At 46.0% G+C, this 25,085-nt stretch overlaps 1 protein-coding gene across 12 annotated transcripts in view; it reads right to left on the reverse strand.

Moving 5' to 3' along the window:
- sox6 (SRY-box transcription factor 6) overlaps positions 1–25,085 on the reverse strand; it is a 151,802-nt gene that overhangs the window by 81,697 nt on the left and 45,020 nt on the right. For 5 of the 12 annotated variants that reach the window (XM_072659796.1, XM_072659802.1, XM_072659795.1 and 2 more), the window contains 2 exons: positions 17,819–18,065; positions 14,208–14,418 (listed from right to left, as the gene is read on the reverse strand). In XM_072659796.1, coding sequence (XP_072515897.1) covers positions 14,208–14,418; positions 17,819–18,065 — 458 coding nt within the window. Of the gene's footprint in view, positions 1–14,207; positions 14,419–17,818; positions 18,066–24,329; positions 24,623–25,085 lie in introns of those variants that run through there. The other 7 variants (XM_072659794.1, XM_072659793.1, XM_072659804.1 and 4 more) reach the window with 3 other exon arrangements.

Below are 25,085 nucleotides of genomic sequence, written 5' to 3' on the forward strand. Positions count from 1 at the left end.
GAGCAAGGAATGTTTTTCATTCAGGCCGGGAAGTGAAAGGGAGAAGAGAAAGGTGCAGGCAGAAGTATTACGGCTCCACTTGAAGGCGGTCCAGGTTGGAGGGTACACTCCTAACGAACGTGGCACTAGGTTAATAATTATCTTCTAAGCACTCTCGAGAGCAACAATTCTAATAACGCAAAGAGAGAGAAAAAGGTTCACGAAAGAAAGAGAAGCAGTCAAGCAGCCAAGGTCAAGAGAATATTGAGTTGTGTTTCATTTAGCGAGGAAAACAAGCTGTTCCAGACGTTCCCTCCCGTTCACTCCAGAGAGAGACACAGGCCCATTCTGAAGTCCACGGCTGCTTGGGGATGTGTGTGCGTGTGTGTTTTTTTAAACAATAGAGATACAGTAGTAAATCAAACCCTAAAGAGCCTGCTTTCTCTTCTCGCCTTCCTCATCGCCTCATGAAAACAAACTAGAGACACAGACTAACAAAAAAAAAGGGAGAAAAAAAAAAGCTGCAGGCGCGGGGGGGAATCTTCTGAATGTCTTAATCACAGAGCCACTAAAACAAGACTCCATCATCACACAAAATAAGAGCATAATAATTACAAGAGGCAGACAGGAAAGTGAAACGCCATAAGGAAACATGTTTTGTCACTCCCGTCGGCAGTCCTAGAGACAACAGCTGTTGGCTGCGGCAGCATCGGCGAACGCTCCTGAAGTCTCCATAATCACGTCGTTATTGAAGGGAGGACAAAAAGGGCACTAATTGCAAGGGAGCAATCTAAACGTAATAGGTTACACACCCGGGCGACGCTGCACAATGCTAAGCGCTAATATGGAGACACGGGTAGCAAAAAAAAAAAAAGGAGAGAAAGAGAGAGGGAGAGAAAGAAAGAAAGAAAGAGAGGGAGAGAGAGAGCGTCAGGCAAAAGAACTCTGCTAAAACATGGTGTACAACAGTGGCTTGTCGCTCATTTTCTGCCAATTACCCTCCCTCCCTGTCAACAGTTTTAATAACCTCTATCATTTCCAGAAGACTTTCTCTTTTTTTTCTTGCCTCGGTTAAATAATTTCAGCTCTTTAATATGCAAATGTGCCTGTTGGCATGCATGGGTGAAGAGGCTCCGGCTTCTTGAGATGTGTCAGTATAGTGTGGAGCACCTGCACCTTGGGGAAGGCTTGATTTAATTGACACCTAATACTGTTCATTATTCCACTTAGTGAACACCTCTGTTAGTCACCTGTAGGTTGTGCCGAACCCTGGCAGCTATTTCCACTTGTCAACAGCTTCCAAAAATAGAACAGCTATCCTTAACGTAATTGTAAAAAAGAAATGGAAGAAAAATGCCTAAAATGATGCTCTTTAATCAACGTTAACCATTTCCGTTAACTGCAACGGCGGAAAAGAAAGTTACGCTAACATCTAACATTCAATTCGTCCTTTATTGCCAAGTCTCCCGGGGCGCTGCTCACTCATAAACTGGATTGTTAGCTAACCGCTGCTTCAACCCTGTACATCTAATGCTATATAATTCAAGGCAAACCATTTCATGGTAATAACAGGTCGGGTAGCTATCGCGTAATTCTAGCTCTTGGGTCAAGGCAGAGGGAACAAAGGGGCAGGTAGATTGTCATAAAAAACTGGGTGGTAAAAGAAGCTTATGATAAGCCACAGGCCAGGTTGGAGAGCGTCATTGAGGCTGTGCACCATCCTGCTCCTTAGCTGCCACAGCAAAGGCACAAAGATCACTGCGCTGACCCTATCAGTCCAGCCGCTGCTAGCGCCCCACTCGTACCCGACCTGACCTCGTTGAACGAGACACGTGTCTATCAAGCGTATATGAATCAACTGCTCCCAAGAGGCTTCACCTCTTGAGCAGGTCGGTGCGTGACCTCTTCGCCAATCCATTTTACTGCAGGGCCCTACTGCTAATCAGCCTTGAATTATTAAAGCTGGTGGCCAAGGATGATCAATTCATGCCGGCTGGACCTGCGGAAAGAGGCCAGTTCATCAAAAAAGAAATGACATAGGAGAAATTCTTAGTGTCCGGTGTACTAACATATAGCATGTCACTTAGCCAGTATAACTGAGGCTAAATGTAGTTGATGTATGGCTTGAGCAAAAACGATTGAGTAAAACAATGAACAAGAGAGAGAAGCTGTTCGAATGTTGTAGGGTTTTTCAGGGGGAAGATCTGATGCTGGCCAGAGCGGGTGCCAGCTTCCTTTTCTCCGCTCATATGGCAAGTGCCGTCTCCTGGTCTTCTCAGGAGAGGCAGTCTGGGCACCTCATGTAAGGGCTCTGCATGGCTATATGAAAGAACAGCACTGAATTATAAATAATGGGAAGGCCAGGGCCAGGCGGTAGAGCAGCTCCAATGCTATGGGCCAGCCAGCGTCTTCTGAAGGCAGTCGTCCAGAAGAAGACAGATTTGAGATTTAAACCCCAAGCCCCTGAGCCTTCTCTCCCTTCACCGGGAAGAGAACGATAAAAGAGAGAGAGAGAGAGAGAGAGAGAGAGTGAGAGAAAGAGAGAGAGAAAGAGAGAAAATTAAAACAAAGTTGAAAGAGCAAGAAAGATCGCAAGGAGGAAGTACAACTCGAGCATCCTGGAGAGGGAGTGGAAAAGGAGAAAGTGAGGGGGGTAGTGCGGAGGGGAAGGAGGAAAAAAAATCCAATCAAAACTTAGCAAGCAGAGATGAGGAGCCAAGATAAGCCCATACTCCAAGCCCCCAAAACTGCAATCTCCTCCTAAGCTGGAGAGTGGCAGCTGGCAGAACAGCTGGCGAATAGGATTAATGTCAGAAGAATAAAATAAAACTCAACATATGTCCGAGCCCGAGGTGTCGGGCCTGCGCGTGATTGTGCCCCGATGGACGCCATGTGTACAGATCGGCGGCTCGGCAGCGCTCCCCCCGCTCCACAAGGTCACTTTTAAGAAAAAAAAAGACTAAGACTATTTAATGCTTGGATAGCAAAATGAACCTCCTCTCTCACTCTCTCTATCTCTCTCTGTGTCTCCTACTCTCCATCCGTCTGGTCCTCCTCGGCACAGCCTTGCCAGATGCAGCCCACGAATTCTCACCGCAACACCCACCCCATCCCGTCCTGTTCCGGGGATGGCTCGTTAGGGCTCTTTCGTAACAAGCTCAACCATTCCCGAAAATGGGAAAAATTAGGGGCGAGCGAGGGGAAAAAAGAGGAAAACATGCATCTTGCTAATATTCTCACTGAAGACGTTTTCTGTTGGAAAAGTGTTGCGTGACGTAGAGGGGCTGAAATAAACTGTCTCCTTTCTTAAAAGGCAAATGAATTAGGAGTTAAAAATATACAAAGACAGAAGAAGACGTCCGCTCTCTTACAAAAAAAAAAAGGAAAAAAAACTTATGATGAGAGGTTTCAGTGCTTGTGAAGACGAGCGTTAAGCAGGGATGTGTGGACTTAATTTTAATTTATAATTTCCATTTGATGTCGGTAATCATTAGGGCCCACACACTGTAATAAATTATAATAATTTCACACAAGAATTAAATTACTGGGTACCTTGCAGAGGAGCCATTTTTTTCGCCAGCTACCCTGCAATCTAACTGTCAGACATAAACTCTTCTGCTAATCAATGCTCCAAAACATTCACATTTATTCATCTATGTTAAATTAATAGAAATGTGCGGATAATGTCGCTTACTGTGATCAGGGCCGTGCAGAACGATTTACAAAATGAATGGGTGCCGGGGACAAAAAAGAGACTGATAGGACCCACATGAATAGATTCAAATTTGCTGTGAAGCCAAGTGTCTGCAGCAGTCGCTGGAACTTTATTTCATCTTACAAGGCTGGGCCAACTTGGACATGCTCGAGCGCTCTTGTCTGAAGGATACGGCGAATTTAAACATTGCTTCAAGAAAACGATCTAATACTGCAATTAAAGCAAGCCGCCACAGCAATGGAAATACTTACGCGGTACTCGCATGTGCTGTTGAAGTGCTAAAATAATAATAAAAAAAAACACTTCAAATGTTAAACAAACTGATTTTAAATACTTTATATCATATTCATCCCAGAGAAAACACACACCACACTCCGCAATCTTTACAAAACCATGCTGAAATGTAACACAGCTAACTAACACTAACGCTTTGCAGCACTGTATGTGTGCATGGCTGCACTTTAAAGAGGGAAAAATGAAAACGAGAAATCTCCCCTCCTTTGTAAATTCATTTGACTAATTAAGGGGGTCTATTTACTGTTGCTGCCTCTGACATTCCCTGTTTTTATGAAGCAGCAATTAAAGATGTTTATGGTCCCGTGCAGCAAGCTCTGTTTACTGTTGTGTCAGAGTTCAGCACTACCACACACATGGCCCAAAGGTCACTATTTTTAACCGGCGAACTCCATTCTCTCTCACACGCGCTGCTATCATGCAACCGGCGCTCTAATGCCCTGATTACCGTAGCCTGTTAATCCCGGACCCCATGAGCACTATGATCAGAGTGGAGATGTTTGTACAAACTTATAGAAAGCACCAACAGTTGTCTGCCTTTCTTCATTGTGGGCCATTGTGTGAAGTCTGTTTTGATTTGAGCAGGCAGGAGAGGTGTTTCTCTCTCTCTCTCTCTCTCTCTCTCTCACACTGTCTCTCTTTCTTTCTTCCTTTTTTTTTGATATCGGAGATCGAGGGGAGAACACATTTAGATGGTGCAGTAACCATAGTATTTCAAAAGGTTAAGAATTTCTAGGAAGTCCCTTGCTGCTCCGCAGCTCAGTGCCTCAATGCCCCTTTGTCTGGGCATGCAGTTCGGGCAACAATGGCCGCCGTATTCTCCTTTGAACTGACCCCGTCCACTTTTCTACAGGCTGCGGGGCCATATGTTCTAAAGCATGCTGGGCAAGGACTGGAAGCGCAGCAGCCTCACATGGAGCGCCTCTCACTAACACATCTCAAGAAATAAAATTGACGTAAAGAATCAGAGAGAGCGACAGAGAGAGTGAGGGGGAGAAAGAGACAGAAGGAGAGAGAGAGAGAGAGAGAGAAGAAAACGGGGAAACCAATCCTCTGTTTATGTTCTTAGTAAAGGGCCAGATCAAGGCCAGTGTGAAGGGCCTTCTTCCTCAGGAACAGCACTCCAAACTCAGGGAGAGCAGAGAAGAGCGTGGAGTGCCTCACCACCAAAATCGCTAATTGCGACATTATGATAAGTGGTGCTGGAGTTGTGAAAAAAAAAGAGAAGAAGGACAAAAAAAAAAAAAAAAAAATCATATCATTCCCACCTGGCAAATCATTAATTATAATCCAAACTCATAACATCAACCTATCATTGGAACTTCATGACATGTAATGGATGATAGGGTCTTAAAGCATATTAACCACTTGACCCCAGCAGACTTAAAATTATATGGGGGCCACTCCCAAAGAGAGATGCTGTTCACCGAATAATTACAGTCATCGGGAGCTGCAGCTTTGGCAGCGCAATAAAACATGCTTCTATCCGTTTCTTTTGACATCTCATCACGTCGTCTGGCAGCATGTGGAACATTACTGAACAGATAAAAAAAAAGAGTAGAAATAAAGAGGAGAGATGAAAGAGAGACAGAGAGAGAGGAGGAGAGATTTGTTTTATCACAGTCGATTAAACAGCTTCTTTGTTCAAGACAGAGACATCACAAGTGGTTGTGAAATATTCATGTTTGCTGTTTGCTGGAGAGGAAGACAATGGAAGAGCGCTAACATGGGGAAGTCGTGTTGGCTGTCATGTTCGGAAGATTGGAGGAGGAAGATGTGCAGACGTGGTGTGTGTGTGTGTGTGTGTGTGTGTGGGGGGGGGGGGGTTGAGGTAGTTAAGGCTTATAAAGCCAGCCTGCTATGTGGCCTGAAATCATTAGCGGGCCACGCTGGGCTGCCTGTGGCCGTGGTGTGTGTTACATTGGCACTATTTTGATCTTGGTCAGATGACACCGGCCCTTTTGTCAAGTTATGTGCAGAGAATGCTTGGGAACTGAAGACGAGGCGCTGTAAGTGTGTGTGTGTGTGTGTGTGTGTGTGTGCACACAAGGGGGTACAACGATTGGGGAATGATGCACAGGTTCAGAAGAGTCCCCCAAGTCCAACCCTGGACACGCATACCCACACACCCATTCAACGGGTTCAATCTTAGTCTCCCTACTTTTAATCTACATAAAGGCTTGTGCTAATTCCATACGTGGAGCTCTCCTGCACAATGACAGATTTAGGGCCCATTAATGGGGTGGCCCGCTGTTCTCCTGCGTCAGCATTCCCCCGATTCACTGTGCTATTCCAAACGCTGAGGGGGTCACATAAAACAGTGAGCTAATTAAAACCTTTTACGGCCCGCTCTCTGACGCGGCCTAACACCTTTACGTTAACCAGGACTCCAATATTGCCATCAAAGTCAACAACCTGTCACACGTTTTTCAAACGTCCATAACTAAGGGTGTGAGGGACTAAGGGTGTTGCAAGACTGTCAATGTAACCGTATCTATTGGAGTATTTAAAAAGTAGTACAAAAACAAGTTCTCATCTCAAGTTTTAAAGTTAAAAAATCTAATTAGTTTTGAAAAATAAAAAGAGTTTAAAATGTATCTGCCTGATCAGGACAATGTGGGTCTTTCAGTTTGCATAAAGACTGACAATTTTGTACCAGAGGCCAACAACCCCAAAGGTTTGGTTTCCTGGCTGAAGTCAGTCTGTGAATCTGTGTGAAATATCATATAGGTTTGAAGTTACACTTAATCAGCACTAGTATCAGTAAAGATGATACTAAGTGTCATTGGGTAACAAAAGTAGGAATCTGGGCAATTATGCATCACTCTGTGACCTCACTCAGTCACTGTCTAAACTGAGCATGCAAAGCTTTATCAAGTATAATGTCAGTCGCAGCTGAGGAGAAGCACCTACGGTGAGAGAGGGAGGACAAACGGCACTCTGTTTGGGGCTCCTGGCTGGGATTTGTCTCCCTGAGACACCCGTTTCCTCCTATCAGGAGTGCTTCAGCTCCGTGACAGAGCTGAGCGGGGGGGCACAATGGAGGCGTTGTGTTGCCTTCCTGTGCATGGAGGGGGTCGGGGGACCAAGTCAACAGCTGAGCTGGAGAGGGAAGATGGCTCCCGGAATGCTCTTCAGCAGTTGCTACTGTCGACTAATGGCAACCCGAGCCGCTGGGGAAGGCGATAGGGCAGTGAAGAATGGCACATTGAGGCAGGAGCAGCTGCCTGTTTTGTCATCCGAAAGGCAAAGAGCTCTATTTAGAGCAGGGGTGGTGGGTTCGGAGGCCTCGATGAGCCACCTCAGGGTGGAGAGGGAGCTAAAGCTCCGGCCCTAATCCTGGACCTACCTTAAAGACACAAGAAACCTGGGGTGGAGAAGAACCACACGGGCTGGGGCAGCGCAGCAATGATGTCAGTCACATGCTGGGACTATCAGATATATACTATGCACTAGGGTGACCACAAGAATTGTGTATGACCGGTTTGATTTATCAAATTAAATGCTTGCTAGTCACCATTAGTAATATCTGCTATGCAAACTGGGGCGTACAATGCATATCATTTTGTTTCCTGTTGGCCTGTTTATTGTTATAACACATTTAACACATGACAATCACGATCACCTGGCCATACATATCACACTAAAACAACAGGTTGTGGCTGGATATTTTGCTTGGCAATCAAATGGTCCCTTCCTGTCAAAATAGGTGGTTCCACCATTACTTTGCACTGAAGCACTTTGTCAGCATCAGTCTCAAGCTTTTTTTTTCACCTGCACTGAAAGCTTGTCTGCACAGACATCCCCTCTAAGGAGAAAGACAGAAGGCAGGAGGAGCTGAGAGCACCTCCGCTATCTTTCGCATCAAAGTTCGCATAACAAACTGGCAGGCTGCCTGCGGTGTGTGCAGGCCCCCTTAAAAAAAATCTATTTAACGTCTGCTTCACGGGTTGACATAAGGGTTGATTGGCACGGAGCAGAGAGTAGCGAGAGGGGCTTTTGATCGTGTGGCCTAACAAGCCATTCCAGCGCGTGTCTCCTCAGCCCCAACAGATCGACATTACCTATTCAAATAAAAGTGACGGGCCAGGGCACTGTGTAGGGCTGGCAGGGCGCTCTCTGACACACACACACATGCGGATTGTGCTCGTCACTAACACACCGTAACATACACTGACACCTGCATTTACACACGCGGCCTAATCAAATACAGGCACTTTTATCCAGACAAGTGGGGCAAGTCAAAGGTGGACAGCGCCGTGCCAGCGCTATTAGAGGAAGTGAGGAGCATAGCAAGAAAGAGAGACGGAGAGAAGACAAGCCGGGGAGACAGGCAGAGGAGGCAGGCGACTGATGTTGGGCCAGTGCTTTCTGCCCGTGGGGCTGGTGGACGGAGAGAAGAGAAGAGTGGTGATGCGGCGCTGCTTTTGAAGCGCGCATCCAAATCTCAGGTTCGCACCGGCCACCGGCCAAGCAATTAAAAAGGGGGACTCGTCTGCCGTCTTCATTGCATATGCATCAAATCAAGGGCCAGTGCCACGGATCATTACAACAAAGATTCCTATTAATTAGGTGGAATAAACCCAGAGGCAGATGACAAGGTTGCAGGAGGCAGAGGGTGAGCAGAGAGCTTCTCTGCTACATTATTTCAACAGGAGCCTTTTCAAAGGGGTCATAAAAATGCAACCCAAATGGCATGTGGTAAAACAGCTTTCTGCACTCAATTCTCTAGCTGCCCAAGCCCATCAATCTCCCAAACTCGACGAGAGGAAAAGGCATGCGCTGCCTGCAGACACAGTGCATGTTGAGTTTAAATAAAGAGGGCCTGGTTGAAGTGGTGCCATGCAAAGTGTATAGATTATTAACCAAAGTCTCTCTGTCGTCTTGAATCGTCCTCACCGCTTTACAACTGTACTTGTGTGGCACACAGTACAGCAGCTGGCAGCCTTGAACTGCATTCTGAGCGCAGATAATGAACCGTACTCACAGACAGACACACACACACTTTTGCGCAACAACCACACACACAAACTAGACACACCTTAGCGCATAGGTGTACACATTTACCAAAGGATGAACATCTCCATGGAGATGCGAGGGTAGAAGCTCATAGAGCAGAGTATTCCACATGACTGCAGCACAGAAGAGGACAGGTCTATCCACATAAACACACACACACAAACACACACTCACACACAGCTGTGATGGTAGCTCACCTGCAGAAATAGTCGCGCCCCAGCAGGGGGGTACTGGAAATATCCCCGCACCCCACAGAGAGGCGGCCTTACGTGGGACGCAGCCACCAGAGAATCTTCCCTCTGCTAAACTCATTAAGTCCGACCCAATACACAAAGCTCCAGGTGTACAGAGACGGTCATGCCGCTGTTCTCTTCAGCGCATCCCCTCCCCTTCCATCCCTCCCCCCCACACCAGCCCCTCCTCAGAGGATCTAGGGTTACCGCCTCAGAGAAAGCCCTCATCTCGGCCACATTAGCAACTGTTCCCACTGTCACCCGGGTCACTCGGGGCAGCGTAATTCACTCGTCCTCCGACAGCGCTGCCATTCTCCACCTGTTGCCTCCCAAAAGCACTTGGCATATTTTCCTGCACTCACTAAAAGTGGGACACAACCCTGTCCTTTCACTTTAACAGCAAAAAGCGAGAGGAGAATGTGGGTTACAACAGCTGTCTACAGACTGTGGACACAAGTGGAGAGTGAGTGTCGTTACATTCACTTATGAGAAGCTTAAAGAGATATTAAATATTTTAACTAATCCATATAGTGTAAATATCACTAAGTATATTTCTTCAAAGGTATGGCAGGATATATTACAGCATACATGGATTACAAATATATAAATCTGTATTGACCTGTATAAGACACAAAGGTAACTGCAGGAGCTATTTTGCAGGAGCTAGTAGTAAAATATTGACAATGAATGAAATATACATGAAAGTGACAATAAATGAAACATTTTTACTTGTGAAATAGTCTGAGAATTGTATTTGTGTGAATATTGTGCAATATATTTGAAGAAATCATCTATAAACTGAGTCTAACATTTCATATTTATACAGTTGAACTGCCAGGTTCAGGTGCAATTGTAATAATCTATATTAAAATCGAGGTTTTATAATATGTTACACTTGGCGTAAGCAGAATAACGCCACAGTGACTCCACATTATCCAGAAATGACAGCATGTCTCTCAAACAGCCACCACTCTGAACTTCTGCCACATATCAGAGCGAAACATGTAATGATGCCATTCAAACAAGCACGGCTCTAAGTATGGATTAGTGGCTAACAAGCTTTCTGCCAGAACAAGACTGCTGACTACGTTGGCAGAGGTGAAGGCTCTCTGATGCCCAGAGCAGAGTAAGCTGTGGGCTTTCTTAACTAGGCCCAGCTCAGTTGCTCGCTTCTGTCCAAAGCGCTGTGGGATTGGACCATTAAAACTGCGCGGCTTGAGTGTATTGTCAGAAATTCCGCTGCCGTTTCAGATTCGACGGGGTACAGCTCTCTCCATGAAATGCCTGCCTGCACATACACAAAAAAAGTGGGCTATTGTGTTGAGCAAGCCACAGAGAGCGAATGGAGCCATGTCTAAGCATGCCACTCAGTGTACACAAGAGAAGTTTGTTCATATAATTGCTAACAAATCCATTCGAGAGCAGAGGAGTTCCAGCCCAATCGGGCTTTAGTAAAGCTTAAAACCTCGTTCACGGAAAGAAAAGGAGAAGACCAAGAGATCATGGATTTAAAAGAGACAAACCTAACACACCTAACTGAAGGAGGCTGCCTATATCATCATTTATTTTTATTGATTACTACTTCAGTGCATTACATAAAGCTCGCTTAAACTGCTTGTGAACCCCTGTTCAAGGTCACCTTGAATCTGTAATGGATGCTATTTTTTTATTTTTTTTTCTTCCCCACGTTCGTTTATTTCTTCCAAACGCATTTTTTTTCTTCCTTAGTCCTGACATTTTTAACTCTTGACAAGTGTCGTCTGGGGAGTTCTCCATAAATAATGCATTTTACAATAGCCAGTAAATAAGCAGTGGACACAATCGTTAGGCCTCCCGGCAGGCTAGCAGCCTGGCCGACCCTGGAGGAGCTTTTACAGTGAAGGTGACTATTCAGCTTAATGCAGTCCTCCAGGCCTGGGGAGGACATTTTCATTCATTAGAGCGGTCACAAGCACTTAAAGCACTTTAAGGACCTGTTAGAAGAGTGGAGGGATGGGAGGATGGAGGTGGGGGAGAGGAGGAGGGATGGAGGCGATTGGCTGCAGGACAGCCGGGTTCAAAGAAGGGAGCGGCGAGATGACAGTCGGGCCCGACTTCCTCGCGGTCCAGTTCTAATAGGCCTGATTGAATTTGAGAGCGGTTGACTCTCGGGCTTGAGATACACATTTAATTAAGTGTGAGGGGAGAGAGAGAAGGGAGTGTGTGTCGTCTGTTATAATGTTGTATTGACCAGATCACCTTAAATGATTCTTAATGATTCTGCCTTTAGCGACACACCACTGTGAAAAAGCGGAGCACAGCAAACAGTATGAGATAAATACTTGCTAATGTATTGTCTGGGTCGCAACAACATTTAGTATCTCCGTAACTGCAACTTTATAAAAGAAAGAAAAATCATGCTTTAGCTTTTTAATGTGTGTTCATGTTGCAAGATTTTATTATATGTATTTTTATTTAAAGTGATATATCATGCATGATATAAAAGGGAAGAAATAAATAAAAAAAGTTTTGATATGATATAAACAATAAAACTAAAGAGCTAAACTTAAGAGCAGATATATGTATCTGTATAGCCTTCCATATCAGACAGAGTCAAAGTGTCCTGATCCTGGATGTAATACAATGCAAGGTTCAAATTTAGCTCAACACTGGTCTAAGACAGTGTGGGATTAAGAGCCACAGTTGTTCACCTAATATCAAGCTAACATAAGCAGTATTTTTAGCCTGTCCGCTCTTTGTCACACATCAGTCACGGCACGAAGACAGCATATGCCTCTACGGACTGCCTTGGGAGTCACGAAAAGGGTTAATCCCGACATTAAAAGCTCACAGACTGCAGGTTTCCCCACACAGCTGCAGAGCCCACTACACAAAAATTAGCCTCCGATCCCCAGTAATTTACAGTAATCGCAAGCACTCAAAGTCTCAGAGAAAGCTTCAGTCGCCCCTCCGCCCCCCCCGTCAAGGACACTGAACCTCTCCATTCCAACAGCTTACCGCTAACACACTGAACTTTGCGAGGCCTCTTGTCTCGCCTGAGCTCAGGAACTAATTTCTCTGCAACAAGGGAGTTTATTTCGGGCAGCGTGAGGTGTTGGGGCATGAGGCTGACTCTGTCTCCATTATTAAGGCCAGATTAACACAGCTGTACACTAGAACTGAAGCACCCTCTCCTCTCCGCACTAAACATACGGCCTTCAGGATTACAAGCTGCACTTGACCATTTAAATTACTGCAACAACCGGCCATACCAGCTGGGGCTCATTAGCATATCGCCCTAGCCACCGAGGGCTGAGAGGAGTGCATTGCATCTAAAAAAAAAAAAAAAAGATCCCATCAGAAACGAGAGGCCGAACTAACGTGTGTGAGAGTCATATGCGCCGAGGAGAGCCTTCCAGTGGACAAGGTTAATCAGAGGCACAAGCCTGGGGAAATCATCTCACAGATGATATGCAAGCCTACAAGTCAACTGGTGCCTACTGACAGATAATATGCAATTGGTTATTTAGATTCTAAAATCATTCTAAGAAACATTATAAAAAAAATTAAAGGTGGCTCAGACTAATGTTAATGTATTAATATTTCCAGATATACCAAAAAATAATTAAAAAGGCACTTCTATTTTTTTTTTATTATGAATAAGAAAATAACACTTTTAAGACAGAAACACACACACCAACTTCTGTGTTCTACAATTGGCCTTTTGTTGCATTTAAATATCTGTTCAATTGTAAAAGGACATCAGTAACTAAGAATAAATTATTACAAAGACAAACACAGAAGGAAACAAAAAAACATGGAGAGAAAATTATTTTAGTCGAATTAAGGCCTAATTTATTCATGTGATGAAGTGTTTAAGCTAAGAGTTCCCCAGATACTTAAATGAGTTGAGTATGTCCCTGGGGAGTAATGTGCGCGTGTGTGTATGTGTGTGTGTGTGCGCACAAAGTGTGTTTGATTGTATACAGTCCTACTTCTTTCTAATTAAGAGTGGAGGAACTATTAAAGCAACTATTTTCAATATTTGTTTTCCTGTCATCCTCCTGGCTCCCGGAGGACTGGGTGGTTTTGGGTGCGAAGCTGGAAGCTGGAAGGCACTCTCCACAGTGTAAAACTGCTGTTTCTACCATATTCTATTTTGATATTTTTTTAAATCCCAAAATAACTACGACTCTGCTTTTAAAAAGGAATTAAACAGTTTTCTCTACTATATAAAAAAAACTTCATATTAAAACTTTATATTAAAAAGAACAACAAAAATTCTAAATATGTAAACATCAGGAAACATTTGGTTACATTTATATATATATATATATTAATTGGTAGCGCACATTAGAGGACCCACATTAGAGGACCCTCCAGACACACACACTGAAAAACGGCAGAGGAAAATAAGGCTTTTTTGGACCAATTTTGGCTAGTAGGTAGTTGAATTTGTGGGATGAATGCTGTCGTCTGTGCTGAAGAATAAAAAGGTAATGTTCCTGGCGTCGGGTCGGTGGCGTGTGTTTTACGGCCTGAGAGTTTGGCTTGGCGCAGCCCAGAGACCACACTTAAGCTGAGGTGTAGTGCCACCCACTCTTTGTCACACTGGAGCCAGTTCAGAACAAACTGGAAACATAGCCACGTCAGTCCTCCCAGGTTAGAGGACTTGCTGTGTGTGTGTGTGTGCGCATGTGTGCATGCAAGAGAAGATGGAGTATGTGTGAAAAAGAGTACAGAGCAAAGAGAGGAAGAGAGAGAGAGAGAGAGAGAGAGAGAGAGAGAGAGAGGGAGGGAGGGAGAGGACACTGATATATGCCTGAAGCAGTCCATGCACAGCTTGTGTGCTCTTGGTAAAGCCATGAATAAGGCACTTGTGCATGTACACATATAAACACAGATGCCCACACACACGCACTTACACAGACACACACACACACACACACGGACAGCCATACACACAAACATATTGAGGCCTCTCGTACCGTCTTGCTCTGTCTTTGTCATCTCCTCCAGTTTCTTCTGTTTCAGTGTGTCCACCACGTCGGCCAGGCTGCCTTTCCGGCGCTCGGGCGTTCCAAAGGCAGAGCCGCCCAGCAGGTCGCTCCGCTCCCTCGCCCCCTCCTCCGGCTTGTGTGGAGAGGTAGAGTTATTCCGGAAGGAGTACAGGGAACATACTTTATTGCTGTCCGGCTCCTGGAGGAAAACAAAAAGTCGGGGAGAAGAGAGTGAGAGATAGAGGGAGAGAGCGAGAGAGAGAGAGAGAGAGATTGTTTTGAGTGCAAAGCCGTTCAAGCCTCAAGTCTTTTCCCATATGCCTGTTCTGAACTGTCAAAAATACATACTGCCTCAATGTTTTAACATGTTGGAAAAATATGAGCGAAACAAGACAAAATCCACTCTATTGTAGGAAAAAGAAAAGAAAAAAAGGAGAAAGAAACAGGCCAAGGTAAAAGAACAGTGAATTTCGGAGCGACACAATTCACCAACACATTGTCAAAAGATTAGCTCTTGCAGAGAGTAAATCAATAGTGGTTAACAACGCCTTTTTTCACCCCTTTTTCTTTCTTCCCTCGCACAACTACAGCAAAAGAAGTCGCTGCAATCTCGCTCCAAAGTGTTGCTCGAGTCGGCTTTGAGTGCTGAGCAATTTGCCGGTCCTCTGAGCGGCTGGCTGCTCTTCGCTGAACCCCGCGGGCCATCATAAATCTGGGCCCTGTCTAGAGCTGCTGTTGTTTTGCGATCCCACCTGTGTGTGGTTTAGTGGTTAACTGGGCTCTTGTCGCAGGCTGATAGCTGTGCGCCCCGCTTCCACTTAAAGCAGAGCAAGAGGCTACGGGTTTGCTCTTGCACACAGCTCAGGTAACTCCGTTGCCTCCTGTAACTAAAATTGTGTTTGTGTTTCAAAGAGGGAGAGAGAGAGAGAGGGAGAAAGAGGGAGCGAGAGAGAGAGAAAGCAGACCCTGCAAGACCTCCAAGCGAAAATCTGCAGTCAAACGTAAGGGCCCAGTATTAACACACTGCACATTCTTACACTAAAGCGGTGATTCCAGCTCCTCCCAGAGCGGAGAGTTGTGAAACGCAGGCAGCGGAATGATTGACGAGGGGCAGAGGCCTCGAAGAAAGGAATTCTGGGAAGGCTCTGGAAGGCGGAGGCCGGGAGAGAAGCACCGGATTGCTCCATCATATACAGAGCTACTAATCCCTGCAAATATGCAGGAATGCTAAGAGCTGAGAGCACTTGGCAGATATACATGTAGAGCGACCGCGGTAGGATTCTTTCGCTGCTGTGGTACGGTGTCACTGGCACAGACGGGCAGTTGGGCAGGGTGATTATGCGGCAGCAGTGCACAGTGGCTGGGCCGGTAGGGGTTGAGGTAATTCAGGGTAATCAGCTGGCACAGGCTCAGAGCGCTGGCCACACAGACGCCCAGCACAGCAGGACAGACAGGTAATCAAGAGAAGCTACAGGCACACTCTCTCTTTCTCTCTGTCTCTCTTTTTCTTGCTCTCTTTTTGCTGCTCTTTTTCCCCCACTCTCATTTAGAGTCATTTTTACATCTCCTCTCCACACTCAGGCAATCCTCTCCGTGTTGCTCTTCTTTGCATGCCTTGTGCACCTCTGTTGTTCCTTTACAGCCGAAACCCCACTCCTGTCTCCAAACTCAGTACGACAAAAGTGCAAAAAATTGATGTCAAGTTCCAAAATGCCACACAGGCAATCAGTCAATTAAAAAAAAAAACACATCACATTTAGAAAAGCAGTTTTAAATTATGTTCTTCACTTCATCAAAGGTTTGGCCTTGAACAAATAGCAATCTGAAGTGAACAACTCCTCCCTGAAAAATCAAGTAAAAAAAAAGAAGAAAGAAAATCTCCCAGGAACACTGCGTTTTTACCAGCGAACACAGCTTGTAGGAAAAAAAAAGAGTCCGGCATATGCAAATGAAACACAAGCAACCCGCTCTCAAAGATCAAATGAACACAATTAACTTTTCATACGCCTTTCCCTCATTATATCAAGAGGAGGCTGAGAGATCTGCCCGCTTATCCCGAGACAATGCAGCGAAAATTCTTTGAAATGCTTTTCTAATTACGCCAATCACGAAAAACCTCTCTGTAATCCAATTAGGCGTGCTGTAATAGGGAGCACCTGAGATGTGCACCGCTGCCTGACCACATTTACATGGTAGAAACAGGGTGAAGAGCCCACCCAGGATCAGGGCAAATCTTGTGCAGGAAAAAGAAAAAAAAGGTAGTGGCCAGAGTGGAGCCCTGAGGTCTTGTGAAATAGCTTGCTGGCCAGCTCCTTCACTTGGTTTGTTGAGAAGGAATCAACACCTGCCCATGCTGTGCTTGCCTGCAAGTGCCTGCCCTTCTCTGCTCTTCTCTGCTCTCATATCAAGGACTCCTATGGTAAGCCAGAATCTATTGTATCACAAAGCAGCGTGTTCTTGCAGCATTATGGGAATGTTGCCGAAATGTCACTGAGACGCATATATTATAATATCATATATAAGATATTGAAAGGGTCATATCCTTTCCACTTACTGTAAATGGAGAACAGACCGATTTGTAAATGTCTTAATTTTTCGAGGAGGGAGTATCTTGAAATAGCTCAAATATGCTGGCTGCTTACAGCAGCGCCTATGTCTTGATGCTGATGCGTCTGTGGAAGTATTCTGCTGGGTCGTGCAGGATTAGCTGGCTGTGGTCCAGCAGGAGGAGAGGAAGGGAGAGGGTTTTTGTGGAGAATTCCCTTTTTACGAGCAGCAAACAATGAGGGCCTCTCAGGCCTGCGTCTGGGCCCGCTGCCTCTTGGCCTAGCGGGACTGCGACTGAGGAGAGAGAGAGAGGCAGGCCTGTAGAGGCCTGGGCTGTCCCATGTACATACACACAGACACACTCTCAAGGACTCCCACTCCCACTCTCTCATTGTCTCTCTATTTATAGATTAATAAAATCGCCCTGACGTGCAATGCAATTCAATATGTTGTTCTCCGCGACTTGTACAGTGTGAGGGATCTCATGGCACTTGTGGACGGCTTAGGACTTCAAAGCCGAGTGCTTGGCAAAATGCGAGATCTTAAGTCTTCATTCACCAGAGTTCCAGGGGGGCCCTGCACTGTTCTGGCAGTGTCCTTGGGACGAGGATCCATCTTGGGGCGCAGAGTTTGTTGCGTGCATTTTAAGTGTATGTGTGTGTGTGTGTGTGTGTGTTTGTGCGTGTGAGAGAGAGAAAGAACAGACAGTGGCATGTGTCTCTAGGCTGACTCCTTTTTCTGAGCTCTGACAGCAGACTTCCATTAAAGGTCTCGGCCTCTGTCCAAACACAAGAGGTCACAGACGGAAAATAACAGCCCACGTCTGCAGCCTACCTCAGCCCTACACAACGCACCTCACACCTCACCGTCCACCTCTGAACACCCTCTGGACATCGCGGAAAAAGAAAAAACAAAAACCCGTTCCATGTAACCCTACACACACACATTTCATCTACTACTCATTAAGAAAGAACAATACCATGGCCTGTGCATCTAAATGAACTGTGACCTGGTTGTGGAGGCTGTAGGGGGGGTGAGGTGTGCAGTCTCACCATGCACTGCTGGGCCGACACTAGGCTGTCCCAGTCTGATTCAGGGGGTACGCTGCTGCTGACGGGCGGCAGCTCCTCAGGGTGTGGCTTGCCATGCAGCAGGTTGTGCAGGGGCAGTTGGGGCGCGGCCAGCGCCTCCGCACTCTCCTCCTTCTCCCAGGCCAGATGCTCTTGATTCATTCCATCCTCGCCGCCGTCTGGGCCAGAGGCGAACGGAGAGGTGGCTTGTTTGGAAGACATGATTCTGCTGTAAAAGAAAAAGGGTGAGAGGAGGAGGAGAGAGAAAGAGAGGGTATGTTAGTAGGGGTGTACAAATGCACTGGCTGCTTTTTGATGTATCACGCTGATGGTGGTAATTCAATTTCATCAGTTTTGGAATGTCAAAATCAATCAATACCAATTTGAGCAGTATTCGGTTTGGCCAAAATAAAACTGTTGGGATATGATTATATATATTTTTTCTGATTATTTTTTATTTATTTTCTCTATTATGTAAACAGTAGGAAAAGATCTCTAAGATCTCCGTATTTATCTGGGCATGGTGCAATATTGTAGCTTCTACATATGCTGACATGTACATGAACTTGGCCAGTGTCCTAAGCTCAATCACCCAATCTGACCCCAGGTTTAAACCTGCATCTGAGCCTTGAAGATCCTATCAATAGCTCTCGGGCTGAGTGCAGGAGCACCAGCGGGAACTGGGGTCCCTCTTAATCCTTTGTTTAATGTAAATGGCCATGCTGAGCTTGGCTGGAGTGCTGCCTGCTGCAGACCCATCCCACCCCCCCCACCCCACAGCCGATTACCACGCTAAGAGGGTTACCATACCATATAACGCACTCTCATTAAATCTCCAACATCGCCACGCACGGCAGAGAGATTTCACTCAGACATCTATAACGAGTCAATAAACGTCCAAAACGTGCTTAGGTTCATGCAGCAAGAGACATGTGAAATAGTGCTTTTCTGTTTTTTTTTCTATGGTAAGCATTAATCACTGTATGTTGATGGAGCAAAAGGGGGTCGTTTGCCTGAAAAGTTACAGCGAGTCGGAATTTCCAACTTCGCTCAACAGAGTTGGTAAATTAATTGATTTCAACAAGTCATTATGCCAAAGAGCATAAAATCCAACTACTTCTCCCCCCTCTTCATTTTCATCCTCTACAAATTAGCAAATCATTAAGATTTTAGCACTGCACTATTTCTCCAGGCAAATAAACTCAAATTAAAGAGCAGCCGAAAGCCGAGCAGCAGAAAACAAAATTTACAAATCTGTCACATGCCTTATGAATATTGCAGTGAGCGATGCGCAGGATGTATCAGGTACGAAAGGAAAAAATGGACAACTTTGTTTGAAACAGATTTCTTCTCCATTTTTTGTTTAATTCTGCAAGCCCTGCACGTCTAGCCTCTGATAGCTTACGTCTCATTCCCATCCCAAACAATTAATACAGCTGCTCTCATGCTGTTCGGTACAATGGGGGGAAATTAATACAGAGGGTGCTAATCTAATTAAGCTCTTGGTGTAAATAACGGAATCATAAGGCTTTCCTACTGATCTGGAGTGCTGAGAAGCAGCCAGTGCATGTTTACTCCTAATCCCCTTTCCCTCTGCCTGCTTTGTGTGGTTTATCTACACTGGATATCCCGCAATCAAAACATCACATTGGGACGCCATACACAGAGGACTTTCTATTAGCCAGCGGGGCCTGCGCTGCACTACCAAGTGAGGGAGCAGGTAAAGTGAAAGGGTGACCCGATGCAGTCGGCCAGAGGCACAGTGTTGGCAGAGTTGGCATTGGGCACAGAGGGCACGGGCGTTCTAGGTCAAGGTGCTACTGTGTACTAATGTCCTCCCGTTGCCCGCTGAGACTGCTGGGAGATGAGACAGAGGCAGGCTGGGTAATGAAGGCAGCCCAAGGTGCTTCCAGAACTCCATCTCCCAGCTCTGCCAAGTTTTCCAGCATGGGGTCCATCGGGGGATGAAAACAAATCTGACACAGGGAGAGATTATTTCAACGCCAAACTGCGCGTTAATCTGTTCATGTGTGCCGCAGCCGTAGCCCCGCTCTTGCCCCCTCATCTGTACCCCCCCAACCCCACCTCCACCCAAACACATACGCACACACACAAGAGATGCGCAAGTTATACAGGGCTGTCAGATCACGATGCCTCTTGGGCCCTCTAAAGAATGACTACTTCATTTGAAGATGTGCCATCCATTTGCACACATGGCTGAGCACTTAAGCCGGCTTGCACTCTCCATATGAATTGTTAAATACAGTTCATTAAGTGAGCTCACAGGCACAAGTGGCTCCTGCAGCCCCAGACAACGAGGGTGTCCGCGATGCACACACAGGATCATGCGCATGTGATACGCATTGACAGACATCTAAAGTCTTAGATCAGCTGGACAATAGAAGCCAGTGGAAGTTAATCAAACAGTCTACAGCAGCTGTGTAAACACAGTATCCGTTGGTTAACACAAGAGGGGGGGAATGGAGCCGGAGACCTGGACCACTCCATGCTTCTGTTTTCCTAAGCAATCCCAACCCTCAATTTTAATCAGCCAATGAATTGTTTCCTGTTACTGACGAATACAGAGCTTTCTCTTGAATTGGGGAGTGTTAATTGAAAATCCAAAAGTTCAGGACACTCACACTTGGTGCCAGGGCACACATGAGAGAACAAGGGGCTTGGCACACCCTGAGGGAGAGGGTTTTGGGAGAAAGGGGGTGGGGTGGGGGGGCTTTGAGACAGCAAGATTGCAGATTCTGCCCCCATTTTTAATTCATGGATCCACAGAGCTGAGGCTTCCTGAACACCAAGCCCCCTAACCCCCATAGCCCCCTCCATCCCAAACCTTGTCTTCAATGGAGTGCAAGCGAAACAAAGCACTTCTTTTGTATTACACAGTAAATCAAGTGGTATTATTTTACCTCTAAAATATTCAGTCTCTCAGGCACTTTTCCTCCAGTCTCCTGCCATCAGTCAAACTGCTGAGGCATGAGAGCGTGGAAGTGAGAGAGCAAGGGAGGAAGAGAGAGAGCGGGAGAGAGCGAGAGAGAGAGAGAGGGGCTGACTCCATCCTCCCGTAACATGTGTCTACAGCAATCTTGTTAGAAAATGCAACAGATCTGCGCTCGGGCTCCGTAACAGTATTTGTCAGTTGGAGTTAATAATTTATTAGGCGAGCTGGGAGGGCCGTGTGTGTGTGTGTGTGTATGTGTGTGCAGCCAAGGCAAAGAGTTTTGCTGGGGTCTGGGCTTGTGGCTTTCCCCCTCTTCCTCTCAAACACACACAGACTCACACACAATCTGTACACCAACACCACACGGTCCCAATCCAACAAGCAAGGAGCTAAGATCACCTAATCGCATACCTTGCCCCCGTGGCATTTATTATAATTAAACAATACAGCACAATCTGAACCAAAGTAAATGTAAAACGCTGGGCAGTGGGTGGGCTTTCTGACAGATCTTCCTTTCTCCAGCCCTGTGTATCTCTTTTAATCATTCCAAAATGACCCCCCCCCACCCTACCCCCATGCAAACCATAAAACAGGATGCTCTTTAAATTATGAGGCTGAGGCATTTGAGGGGGGGTGGGGGGGGTGGCATGGTAAACATGTAAAACACCCCTCGCATGTGAAAACGCGACCATATTTTATTAAATTAAATCCCCCCTTTCTGCGCCGAGCTGACGAGCTGCACATAGACGGACCGCGCAGCAGCACAGTCAAATCGCGCACGCCCTCGCTTTCCTTTATTCTGATTAATAATTCAATCTGTTTCTCCAGTAAATAAGTCGGGTATGTCGGCCTTTGTGCATATTAAGCAGAGAATATATCAGGCCCGGCCAAAGTGGCTCGCGTATGAATTCATGACAAGCCCTCTCTAGCTCGCGCTCGATTACACAATAACAATGGACAGCTAACAAACCAAACTAATCAATAAATGGAGGGGGAGTGTGGCTTGTCTTTCTAACTACCCCCACCCACCCCTCCTTTCAGAGGCCCACAGAAGAGGGGAAGCAAATAGAGAAGGGCCCTATATATAGCTGACAATATTGCAGCGTGTTTTAAAAGGATTAAGGCTTACGTTCTTGGGCCGCAGGGGGCTCATGTGGCCCGGAATGCTTTGACTCATGAATTGTTGCCAGTGCTAATGTTTCATCATGCACCAACCTCTGTTTAATTGGTTGGAGGCATTAGAAGCCCCCCAACACTACTCCATCCCACCCATGATGCCCCATCCTCTCCCTGCGCACTGGTGTGCCCTAAAGGTCTTATGACTCGGGGGCCATGTGTCTTAGGATATCCACTTTCGCTCCCCCAATCGTAAGAAGCCCCCCGGTCTGCCTTTCTCACCCTGCTGTCTGAGTCGTCTCTCACTGTTGACCTTTTATAGACAATAGTGATAAGTAACTCCTGAGCTATGCTGTTGAAGCAAACCACCCCCATTACATCTTAACCCCCTTCTCCCTGGCCTCCTGTCTCCTAAATCATAAGTGAACTCCGGAGGAAAAATTTAGACCCCACTGCCCCCCCACCAACAAAAAAAACTCAAAAAAGCAAAACACTGGCCAAACCTATAGAAAGAGAAATAATCAAACGATAGAGAAAAAAATGGGGACCAAAAACAAGAGGGCCATTGTTCCAGAAGCTAATGATGGGCAAACTGAGAAACGGCAAAAGCTACTTTATGACGAGGCTTCAAGTTTCCACGGGTTATGGTGTGCACCCACACACAGAGGCACACGTGCACCAGCACACACAGCACACACTCTTGTATATGCACTGATGCATGCGACCTCATACACAGTCGCACAAAAAAAGCAAAGCAATTCTAATTATCCAAAATAACACAATGGAAAGAAAACTCACTGAGAAGAATCCCTAGAATTTGGGTGTCTGAAGATTTTTTACAGATTTCACATTAATGGTGATTCTTGTGCCTTTTTTTTGTTTTTTCTTAGGTGAAATTTACAATATACATATACACCATTTGTTTGTAGTTTTTTGGAGGCACTAAAATAACTATTTCTGCTCTGAACAAGTGATTCTTCATGCAGATTCCGATGAAGAGCAGCAACATGCTGTAATCAGATTCACCTTGAGCCTGATTGCCAGCCAGTACTAAAATTGTGAATGGTACAATAATTTGCTCTCATACTAATACTACCTTATCTTACTACCTTACCTTATCCGCTATTAGACAACACAACTTAACGCAGGAAAGCTCCCACCTCCACTGATAGTGATAAAAAGAGCGTGAGACAGAGTGCTTATGTGTGTGTATGTGTGTGCACGGGAGAAGCTCCCCTCTTACGCAGGTGACAAGGCCCTTGGCGTCCTCACCTCCCGTAATCAACTCCCTGTTACCTGTCAAAGCCAACCGGCTGAAAAATTACCAACACAGCTAGCTCCATTTAGCACAATTAAATTATCACCGTTATGACTGTAGGGTCTAGTCGTCCAGTGAGAGCGGTGAGAGAAGAGAATAAGAGACAGAGAAAGGGAGAGAGAGAGAGAGGGTGATGTTCAAAACACACACTCCTAAGGAGCGAGCGCACAGTGTAAACGAAAATCAATCGAGAGCGACTCATTCTCGCTCACGCCTTGCACTTCCAAGTGGAGCCAGAGAGAGACAGCGAGGAGCAGCCCGACTCGTCTGACATACCCAGACTGGCATGTGAATCCGGCAGGAACAGCCAGAGCTGCTCTGCAATCCGCCCTAGGCTTTATTTATCATGGCTGGAATTTTCCTTTTCTCTAATGCAGCCCAATGAAATCAGCAGCTTTGCAAACTCTTTATCTTAAAAAATAAAAAAACTGATTTCTGACAGCAAGAAAGGGATGTGAAATGAACACACACTCTGGGTTTTTACTACTTATACTTGAAGGTTTTCTAATAGCGGTGTGTTTGTCCACAATCGTCGAATTAAAAGCAAAAACAGGCGACTTGTTTTAATGGACAGAAATTCAAGAGTAATAAGCAATTATGGATGATGATGCTGAAAATGCGCCAAATGGCGGTTGGAGAAATACCTCCTCTCTAGAAGAGCCACCTCAAGAGTTGTCCAAATTAATTTGTTTAAATTGTTCCTCCATAAATGTTGACCTATCCCCCCTCAAAAAGTCAACTTAATTATCGCGCTGCTGCTTCGTCTCTTGCCGCACGTTTTTCGTTAAATATCCAGCACTTTTGCGCAGCTCAGAAGGACACTTAAAAGGCTGCTTAAAGCAAGCAAATGAAGGCAGCCACTTCCCAAAGTGCACTTCAGATATTGAGCAGACGGCAGAAAATGACTTTGCACAGTAAATTAAAAGAATTACAAGAAATAATATCCTGCTGGAGGGTCTGACTGCCTCTCACATTGACCAATACTATGGGGTTAGTCCACGAATCTCAGTGCTGTTCTCTCTGCGTGTGTATTATGTGTGTGAGTGTTTGAGAGTGAGTGAGAGAGAGAGCGCGAAAGAGCAGGTAACAAATCAGTAAACACTCACAGACTGTCCTCCTCTACTTGCTCAGCCACTGGCCCTCTCTGCTGTCTTCCGCTCACCACTTCAGCACTGGATGGCATTATACCTCCTCAAATCCGAAAAGTGCCGGCAAACACACACACACACACACACACGCACCCACACATACACACACTTCAGCGTGCACAGGCAGGCCGATCGTCCCAGGCCGGCAGTACACTGTCACAGCACACATCCACCGAAACGGAGCACACACACGCGCTCCCGCTCGCTGAACCACACACTCGCGGAGCAGTAAACCAGCAGAGCGGCTGCTAAGCTCCGCCACTCACACACACGCGCTCGTACACACACACACACGCTCTCTCTCGCCCCGCCGGAGGAGATTCAGAGACAAGAAAGGCTGCTTGTTGTTTTTCTCTCTCTCCCTTTCTCTCTTTCACTTGCTCTTTCTGTGTGTGTCTCTCTCTCTCTCTCTCTCTCTCTCTCTGAGCAAGCGGGCAGAAGTCGGGGCCTTCTTGGGGATGCAGTTCCCAAAGTGCCTTCTGTCACTGCCACTGCTGTTTAAGCAAACTTTACAGCCAGTCCAAAGCCATCAAGTAGCACAGCCTATTAGCTGAGCAACAGTGGAGCTTTGTGGTTTGCCTCGCAGTTGACAGTAAGTTATGAGCCCTTTGTGAGCACAGGGGAAGGAAAACAGAGATTGGAATTTGGCAGGAAAATATAATTCAGAATTCTCCTGTCTATGAAAGCTGAATTCTCTCTTTCCCTGTGTTTCCC

This window comes from Salminus brasiliensis, chromosome 17, assembly GCF_030463535.1.
Source record: "Salminus brasiliensis chromosome 17, fSalBra1.hap2, whole genome shotgun sequence".
NCBI classification, from domain to species: Eukaryota; Metazoa; Chordata; class Actinopteri; order Characiformes; family Bryconidae; genus Salminus; species Salminus brasiliensis.